General features: G+C 47.6%; 1 protein-coding gene across 1 annotated transcript; it reads right to left on the bottom strand.

The window, feature by feature from the left end:
• Positions 1-233: 233 nt before the first annotated feature.
• LOC101848165 lies at positions 234-9,816 on the bottom strand. The gene is made up of 3 exons (XM_005112487.3): positions 7,675-9,816; positions 6,176-6,370; positions 234-1,280 (listed from the first exon to the last, which is right to left on the bottom strand). Exons 1-3 carry the CDS (start codon positions 9,427-9,429, stop codon positions 345-347), a joined length of 2,886 nt encoding a protein of 961 aa, XP_005112544.1. The 5' UTR covers positions 9,430-9,816; the 3' UTR covers positions 234-344.
• Between the last annotated feature and the right edge of the window lie 40 nt (positions 9,817-9,856).

The following is a 9,856-nucleotide window of genomic DNA, read 5'->3' as shown; positions in this document are numbered from 1 at the left end:
CTCTCTCTCTAATGTGATCTCACCCAACACCTCTGTACTTCTACCATTTCTATCTACACATACTCCCCCCTCATGTATCTCTCTCTCTCTCTCTCTCTCTCTCTCTCTCTCTCTCTCTCTCTCTCTCTCTCTCTCTCTCTCACTCACTCACTCACTCCCTTCGACCTCACCCAACACCTCCGTACTTCTACCACTCCTATATCTACACATACTCCCCCCTCATCTCTCTATCTACACATACTCCCCCCTCGTGTATCTCTCTCACTCTCTCTCTCTCTCTCTCTCTCTCTCTCACTCACTCCCTTCGACCACACCCAACACCTCCGTACTTCTACCACTCCTATCTACACATACTCGAGCACCACGATGTGTCCCCCCGCCTGTGCCACGAATACATGACCATGCCTGTCAAGGCCGAGGCAGAGCGGGTGAGACAGACCATCCACTACCCCGACGACCACCCCGACCAGCCTCCCATCGGGCAGCGCGCGGTGCACGCGTCCGTTGAGCGTGTCCACCAGCAGGATCTGGCCAAACTTGTCGACGCATACACCCCCGGGGCGAAGCGTCTCCTCCTCCCTTGCGCCGTAGTCCACGGCCTGCGCCAAAAGTAGCTGTTCCTCTTCTGGGACCGTGCCTTGCTGCCCGCTCACCGACCCCGGTGGTCTGCAGATCAGTTTGACGTGCGGTGCCACGGCGTCTGCCACCACGTAATTCCCCGTGGGTGTCACGTCCACGTAGCACGGATCCACCAGCTGCTCTCGGCTGGCGTGCTCCACAACTCCACCCGTACGCTCGCCGCTCATTGGTCGGAGGGTGAGCAGTTGCTCGCACGTGTCCGCGCAGTGCACGCTCAGCCGGCGGAGATGGCTGTCGACCACGACCACTTCCCACCTCTTCATATCCAGAGCTATCCCCCTGGGGTGGCGTATCTCGCCCTTGAAGTCGGTGATGTAATGTCCCGTCCAGTCGAAGACGCGGACCGCCCCAGCGCCAGGGTCGGTGACTGCGAGGGCTCCGTTGGGGAGCCAGGCCGCATCGAACGGTTTGACGAGGGTGTTGTTCCCGGATCCCCTGAAGCTCCGGAGGTACTTCCCCGTGGCATCAAACAACTTGACGGCGGCGTTCTCGCGGTCTACCACGGCGGTGATGACGGGCCCCACTGAGATGCCTGTGGGGTAGGGGTCTATCGTGTCGCTGGGGCACCGGGCATTGATCTGGGTCACTCGGAGCGGAGGCTTTACGGGGTTGGGCATCAGGCTGGTCATCTGGATAAGGTTCTGGAACAGGGGGGAGGGGTGGAGGGTGGGGGCAACGATTGAATAAGGAATTAATGGTGATGAATTTGTGGGTGATTGCGTTAATGATTAAATTATATCAGGCCTTTTCTTTCTCTCTCTGTCTGTCTGTTTGTCTTTCTCTTTCTCTCTCTCTCTCTGTCTCTCTGTCTCTCTCTCATTTTCACTCACACACACACACACTCACACACTCTCTCTCACTCGTCTATCCCCCCCTCTCTCTCTCTCTCTCCCTCCCTCCCTCTCTCTCTCTCTCTCTCTCTCTCTCTCTCTCTCTCTCTCTCTCTCTCTCTCTCTCTCTCTCTCTCTCTCTCTCTCTCTCTCTCTCTCTCCCCCTCTCTCTAATACACGTGAAGCAGTACAAGATGTCAATGTTCTCCTGGCTCCCCGGGCCCGGCGTGAAGTTGGCATGCAGCTCTGTGCTCACCTCTTGCACCTGGCTGGCCAACATCTGCCGGTACACAGCCAGGACGAGCGGGTACTGCTGGGCTATCTGAAAGCGGACGGCTGCCTTGTGACTTGGATGATTTTTGGTTCGTCAAATATGACGGATGGACGCGCCGCCGAGAGATGGAAGCGAATAACTAGGTCATGTGATGGAGTCGACTGATGGTGCCATGAGATGGAAGCGACTGGCTATGCCATGAGATGAAAGAGATGAAAGCGACCGGCTATGTCATGAGATGAAAGCGATTGGCTATGCCATGAGATGAAAGCGATTGGCTATGCCATGAGATGGAGTCGACTGATGGTGTCATGAGATGAAAGTGACCGGCTATGTCATGAGATGAAAGTGACCAGCTATGCCATGAGATGAAAGTGACCGGCTATGTCATGAGATGAAAGTGACCGGCTATGCCATGAGATGGAGTCGACTGATGATGCCATGTGATGAAAGCGACTGGCCATGTCATGAGATGAAAGCGACTGGCCATGTCATGAGATGAAAGCGACTGATAGTGTGCTATGTGATGGAAGCGATTGGCTATGCAACAGTATGTTTCAGGCGATGACAGCAAATGTATGTGCCACACTATGACACAACTAGCGTATGCTTCAAACGATGACATTATTAAATGTGTGTGCTAAATGGTGACGACGAAAGTGTATCCCAAACGAAGACGACAAATGTATACTCCAAACACAGGAAATGAATGTATGCACGTACCGAACGATGTAAAGAAATGAATGTATGCACGTACCGAACAATATAAAGAAATGAATGCGTCGAATTATGACAAACAAATGTATATGCCAAAAGAATCAACTGTTTGGCGTGCGCCATGCAATGACAACGGAAGTTTGTAAAGCATGCTATAGAGCACGGATGTGCCCTATATCAATGTAGTTATTATTATTGATTATTATTGATTGGTAATACATGTTTGTCCCAAACAATGACGACCATTTTATACACATGGGTGGTTGGCGGATGCTCTGGTGTGGTTTGCTTCTTCTTTCCTATCAAACATCTATGGTCTTTATCTCCCCTCCTTCTTTTTCATGTCTGTTACTCTCTTGTAACACCTCTATTCTTCGGTATTGATATGACCATATTGTGTTTGCAAGTGCCGTAAAACACGTACTAAAACTTTTAAAAATTTGACCCACCAACAAATAGATGTGCCTGTCGATTTCAACGAATTGATGTGCCGAGAGAGAGCAAGAAATGGATGTGCCAAGCAAATGCAACAAATGGGCCTACAAAGTGTAGGGGACAAATGGAGTGGCAGAGCAATGATAAGGGCCAAACGGTGACTACAGCTGGATGTATTAAGCGGTGAGATGTGCCAACCAATGCCAACAAATGGATGCGCCAACCAGTGACAACAAATGATGCGCCAGTCACTGACAACAAATGGATGCGCCAACAAATGACAACAAATGGATGCGCCAACAAATGACAACAAATGGATGAGCCAACAAATGGCGACACATGGCCTATGGACTCACCAATTGAAGGAAGCAAATGGAGCTGCCAAGCAGTGGTGAAAAATGGATGTGCCAAGCGATGACAACAAATGAGATATGTCAAGCTTTGACAACAGATGAGATGTGGCATGTGCATGTGTCAAGCGATGACAACAGATGAGATGTGTCAAGCGATGACAACAAATGAGATGTGTCAAGCGATGACAACTGATGAGATGTGTCAAGCAATAACAAAAAATGATAGTGCCAAGCGATGAGATATGTCAAGAGAAGACAACACATGAGATATGTCAATGGAGGATAACACATGTATGCAGAAAGCGATGACAACAGATGAGTGTGTCAAGCGATGACAACAAATGAGTGTGTCAAGCGATGACAACAGATGAGTGTGTCAAGCGATGACAACAGATGAGTGTGTCAAGCGATGACAACAGATGGGATGTGCCAAAAGATGACAACAAACGGCATACGCATTGACAACAGACGAGATGTGCCAAGCGATGGCAACACGTGGTTTTAAGCAGGCAGGCAAACAACATTGAAGCAGACATTCAGAGATACTTGATTTAAACCACACATAAATAGGCTTCATATTTTGTGAGACGGTTTTATTACCTCAGCGGAATTTCCGTTCTTTGCAAGGTGCCGGACGTAGTCAGCGTTGATTTTCGTGCTGTCAATGGCCGTGTTCAAACTACTCAAAGACCTGTCAATGTCCATGTCTTGTTGTTGAAAGGTTTGTTGCAAAAGTTTGATCGTGGCCTCCCGTCTCTGTTCTAGTACAATCTTTGAATGACGAGAAAGTTGGTCGTGGTTACTGACAAAATACGTGCACATTGTTCATTGCAACATCTTTTTTACGCCCCCAACGGCGATATGTACTCAAAAAAACTTCTATTCTTCGGCACTTATATGACCTTATTGTGTGTTGCAAGTACCGTAAGACTCGTACGAAAACTAAACAAAACCTAGCATAGTGGGTGGTGTTTTTCAGTCGGAATTGTTCGATTCCACCACCTCATTTATCGCCACCACCTCATTTATCGGGGGGGGGGGGTGTTTTAGACAGGTGGGCGGACGTTTTGTTTTGGACAGTGTTATTGAAATGTTTCATTACAAACAACCCCCCCCTTCCCTTTTAAAGAAAAAGAAAAAAAAGAAAGAAAGAAAGAAAGAAAGGCATGGGTAGGTGTGGGAAGTGGTCACTTGTTCAGGTGACTGCACTGTGTTACTCTCGTCTAACACTTTAAAGCACAAAGGGGCTATCCCCAAAAATGCTGTTTTGAGAAAATCGAAGGTAAAAGTTTTTGCCCCTTGTTCAGTTTCTTTAAAAGACAAGGAGAGTTTTCTCTAACCAAACAAATATACACACCAATGAAACCAAACTTCTCCTATAGGTAGGGCAATGTCCACATTTGGTGTTGGTCCAGATTTCTGGAAACCCCCGAAATCTGGGTTAGCCCGCTTGTCATTAACAACGACCAATTTAAGGGGCGGCTGCTGATCGAACACCTATGCAATATGGATTGTCATTGCACATGTTGTTACTGTTAATATTACTCCCCACCAGCACAATCTACCCCCCCCCCCCCCCGGGCAATGTTACTGACTGAAGTGTCTTTAGGCCATTCCCAAAGGGGGGACATTAACATCTCGAGTTCTTATGCACAGTATAATTGTAATTGTAAATGGGCCGATTCATCAATGTCATGCTCATAACTGTGCCTGAACTGCAACAGGGAACTTCAACTGCTGCTTTTTTCCCCCTAACCCTAACTCTCGTCGTTTCGCCTCTACTTCTTATGTACGTTTGTCACTCTCTTGTGACCCACTATTTCCGGGGTGCCTTGATAGTCGAAGCAGACTTTGTGTTGTTGAAGCTAGAGAGGTGAGCAGAGTAAGTCTGATTCCCTGTAAGGACTTCTCTGTTGACATCTATCCCTTGGCGCTCATATGACCTTCTGCAGTTGCGAGCGCCGTAAAACCTCAACTAAAACTTTAAAAAACGACACAATTTAGATGTTTTGGGGCGGGCCCCTTCCGTCGTACTAGTCAGGGAAACCCTAAATTTCATCAAAGCATCCGAGCAAATGGAAGCTTTCGCATGTGGTTGACTTCTCACTTTTGTGCAAGGTGCTGAGGAAAAACACTTTGTCCTGCTCTCCTATCACTCTTCTGTTCAAGTTTTCTAACTTAAGTTGTTCTAAGGCTACCTCTGAGTTTTTGGTGGGGGGTTCTGGGGTGGGGATTTAAAAAAAAAAATTTTTGAGGGGGGGGGGGGGGTTGCCTTCTATTGTTCCTGTGTATACAGAATTTCCTACATCTTTATTTCCATTTAAGTGTTCTTGGAACAGACATTGAGAGTGGGAGGTTGGCGGGTGCTTTGGTGTGCTTTGCTTTTTCTTTCCTATCAAACATCGATCGTCCTTTCTTCTCCTCTTTTTCTTTGTGTGTTTGTTACTCCCTTGTAACACCTCTAATCTTCGGCTCTTATATGACCTTATTGTGTTTGTTACTCCCTTGTAACACCTCTAATGTTCGGCTCTTATATTATGACCGTATTGTGTTGCAAGTGCTGTAGAACTCTTCATAAAACTTTAAAACTTTTTGAAAAGAAGAAAGATTTGCAGACCGTGATTACCAATGCGTGTGCCAGATAGAGCAATTTTTCGTGGAAGCAAAGAAAGAATTGTGGGTGGTTGGCTGGTGCTCTGGTGTGGTTTGCTTCTTCTTTCCTATCAAACATATATCGTTATCTCCCCTTCTTCTTTTTTATATGTGTTGCTCTTTTGTAACACCTCTAATCTTCTGGCGCTCCTATGACCGTATGCAGTTGCGAGCGCCGTAAAACCTCTACTAAAACTTTTTTTTAAACTCTACTAAAACTAAAGAGCACTTTTTCGTGGAAACAAAGAAAGAATAGAAGCGTAAGAATCATTCACCTTGAGGTAGTCCGTCCATTTGATGACGCCGTCCCGACAGATCTGCAGCTTCCTCTTGGCCTCGGCTTTCCTCTTCTCGAGATTCTCTCTGATGTCGCGCGTCATAATCACGCGCTGCTCAAACCCGCGGACAAACAGCAGCAGCTCACGCGAGACCGCGCCATGGGCGTCCGAGAGACTGTCCAGATTGTGGCTCTGGCGTGAGGCAAGCGGAGATCGTGTTAATAATAATAGTAATAATAATAATAATAATAATAATAATAATAATAATAATAATAATAATAATAATAATAATAATAATAATAATAATAATATAATAATAATAATAATAGCATTTGTATAGCGCATATCCCCGCTCAACAGCAGGCTCTATGCGCTTTACACTATATTATTACCCACAGCTGACCATAGAACATTCCAAAACATTCTCAGCTTCCCGGGAAGCATACAGTGCAAGCAGCTGATTAAGCGCTCAAACACTAACAAACTGACAAGATCTTTCGCTGTCTATAGCCGGGTACCCATTCCCGCCTGGGTGAAGTGAGGAAAATTCGTGTAAAGTGCCTTTCCCAAGGACACAACGTCGGGTCCCTGACGGGATTCGAACGCACGACCTCACGGTTGCGAGTCCGAGAGCCTAACCACTAGGCCACCGACTCCACGGTATTATTATACCTGTCCCTCTCGTTTTATGCAAGAAAAATTCTGAAATTATGCAAACTGAGCCTGAAAATGTGACATTATGCGATTCTGTTAATGTTAACAAAGAATGATCAAGGAAAATAATCAGAAATTATGCCCCAAAAAAAAGATCAAATTTGGCTAAATTATGCAGGGTGCATAAAACCTCGGGGACAGTTATACAGGGTGATTTTAAAAGAATGAACTGCGATTTTATGACGCATTGCTTCAGTTCTCATGCATCGTTATAGAACGGGTCAGTGGCCGTTTTAAAAAGGAGTTGTCTAATTTCACACACACAAAAAGAATGAACCGATGTTATGAAGCACTGCTGCAGATCTCAAGTGGAATGAATCAGTGACCATTTGAAAGAGGAGTTATCTAACGTTTGAATGTGAATGCAACTAAGTACAGATGTTGGTGATTGGTGGGTGCTTTGGTGTGGCTTGTTCGTTCTTTTCTATCAGACATCTATCGTTCTTTTCTCCTTCGTGGGAGGTTGGCGGGTGCCCTGGTGTGGTTGGCTTCTTCTTTCCTATCATACTTCTATCGTCCTTATCTCTCCTCCTTCTTTTTTATGTATGTTACTCTCTTTGTGACACCTCTAATCTTCGGCACTTATATGACCTTATTGTGTTGCAAGTGCCGTTAAACACTTACTAAAACTAAAACTAAGTATCTCCTTCTCTTTGTGTAATTTACTCTCTTGTAACACCTCTAATCTTCAGCGCTTGTATGACCTAAGTGTGCTGCAAGTGCCGTAAAACTCTTACATTAAATTATATAAAAGAAACAACAAGAGATGTTGCCTACTGTACCTGGTGCGTCTTGTCACATCGGCACACCTGGCAGACCGGCCGGTTACAGTTGGTGCAGAAGTGGGAGAGGTCGCTGCCCGGGTGGAGGTCACAGGGTACTCGCTTCTGCGTCTGGCGGATGTCGTAGTCGTAGAGGCCCTGGCAGATGCTGGTGAAGGGCGCCACCTTGTGACTGCTCGTCACTCGCGTCTTGCGGTGCGCCTTCATGCAAGCGGCGCAGATGTTGTCTCCGCACTCGAGGCACCGGCCGTAGGCGGGCACTTCGCGGCGAGGGGCAGAGTCTCCGTCTCCGTCTCCGTCTCCGTCTCCGTCTCCGTCATCCTCACTCTCAGTCTCAGACTCCGACCCCGAATCCTTTTCTAGACAGCAGTAGTCGCAGTGTTTGGGAGTGTCGCTCTTCAGGTGGTTCAGGTGACTGACGGAGTTCATGAAGTGGTTGACGGGCAGACATTCCTCCACTACCATGGTCACCAGAGCCTTGCGTATGGATTTTGAGGCCGGCCACGAGTTTGTCTTTTCTAGAAAGCTACAATGGCGGCCGTTCGTTCTGCTATGCCCCCCGTTTTTTCCTGGACTGACGCTGTCTTTTACCAGGTCTTGAATAGACGCTAATGCAGCCCTGAATTCGCTTGCGGCTCTTGCTGCTCTCTCAAGGCTGTCTTCCAAGTCCAACTCCTCCGATTCCTGTCCATCTTTTTTATTTTTTGATCTTTCCTCGATGACCATCATCAATTCCTCTGCCAGTGTCCTAGGTCTATCGTCGCCTCCTCTTTCTGGAGGTGTCTCTACCGCGGTGTTCTTTTCTTTCAGCGCTCCTCCCCTCTTTCTGTCGAGTAGTGTTTCTAAATCGTTGAGCGGCACCAGGGAACTGAGCGTGATTGTCTTCTGACACAAATAACACGGCACCGAGATGGTCACGTACGGCGGGTTGACGGACAGAGTGTTCGGGGGGTCTGTGTCTGGGGACGGGGAATTACCCATGTCTGTTTCTTTGGACGAAGAATTCCTGACGTCTGTGTCTTTGGACTGGGAATCTCCGGTGTCTGTTTCTGGAGCCTGGGTATCTCTGATGTCTGTTTCTGGAGACTGGGATTCTCCGATGTCTGTTTCTGGGGCCTGGGAATCTCCGATGTCTGTTTCTGGGGCCTGGGATTCTCCGATGTCTGTTTCTGGGGCCTGGGAATCTCCGATGTCTGTTTCTGGGGACTGGGATTCTCCGATGTCTGTTTCTGGGGCCTGGGAATCTCCGATGTCTGTTTCTGGGGCCTTGGAATCTCCTATGTCTGTTTCTGGGGCCTGGGAAACTCTGGTGTCTGATTCTGGGGACTGGGAATCCGTGATGTCTGTTTCTGAGCCCGCCTCACGAAGCGATTGGGCTTTTTCCATCCGTTCGTTTGTTTCTCCTTCGGCGAGGATCAGGATGTGGTCTATGACGCAGAGCTGGCAGAAAGTGTGCAGGCACGGCAGCATCACGGGCCGTTCGAACGTGTCCTGACACCAGGAGCACCGGACGGCGCCCGATTGAGCCAGCTCGGCCACTGTCATGTCTTCCTGATCGTCCACAGTTGTGTCTTTCTGATCCGGTGTCGTGTCTTTCTGATCCAGCGTCGTGTCTGTTTGGCCGTCCACAGTCATGTCTTTCTGATCCAGCGTCGTGTCTGTTTGGCCGTCCACAGTCATGTCTTTCTGATCCAGCGTCCTGTCTGTTTTGCCGTCCACTGACCTGTCTTTCTGGCTGTCCACCTGCCCTGACATGGTGATGAAATAAGGCGTCTGCCGATTGTAGAAAACTAGTATTGTCAATTAATGTTTAGTTTGCGCGAGTTACGAGGTCTTCCTTTTTTCTTGTGTCACAGTCCTAGGAAAGAATGGTTGAGGACCGTGTCTTGTGTCACAGTCCTAGGAAAGAACGGTTGATGTCCGTGTCTTGTGTCACAGTCCTAGGAAAGAACGGTTGATGTCCGTGTCTTATGTCACAGTTGTTCTGTTCTGTAACGTGAAAAGAATAAAAAGAGAAAATGTTAACGTAAATGGAACATGGGGAAAGCTGTGTGGGTGGGAGAAAAGGGACGAAAAGACAACTTTTTGAAAAATGTTGCTTTTTTTTCGATTCCAACCATAGTCTTCTTCTTCTCTCTCTCTCTCTCTCTCTCTCTCTCTCTCTCTCTCTCTCTCTCTCTCT

Source organism: Aplysia californica, unplaced genomic scaffold (genome assembly GCF_000002075.1).
Source record: "Aplysia californica isolate F4 #8 unplaced genomic scaffold, AplCal3.0 scaffold01291, whole genome shotgun sequence".
Classification (NCBI taxonomy): domain Eukaryota; kingdom Metazoa; phylum Mollusca; class Gastropoda; order Aplysiida; family Aplysiidae; genus Aplysia; species Aplysia californica.
The sequence above is the reverse complement of the archived record's forward strand: the minus strand, read 5'-3'. Positions and strand labels throughout refer to the sequence as shown.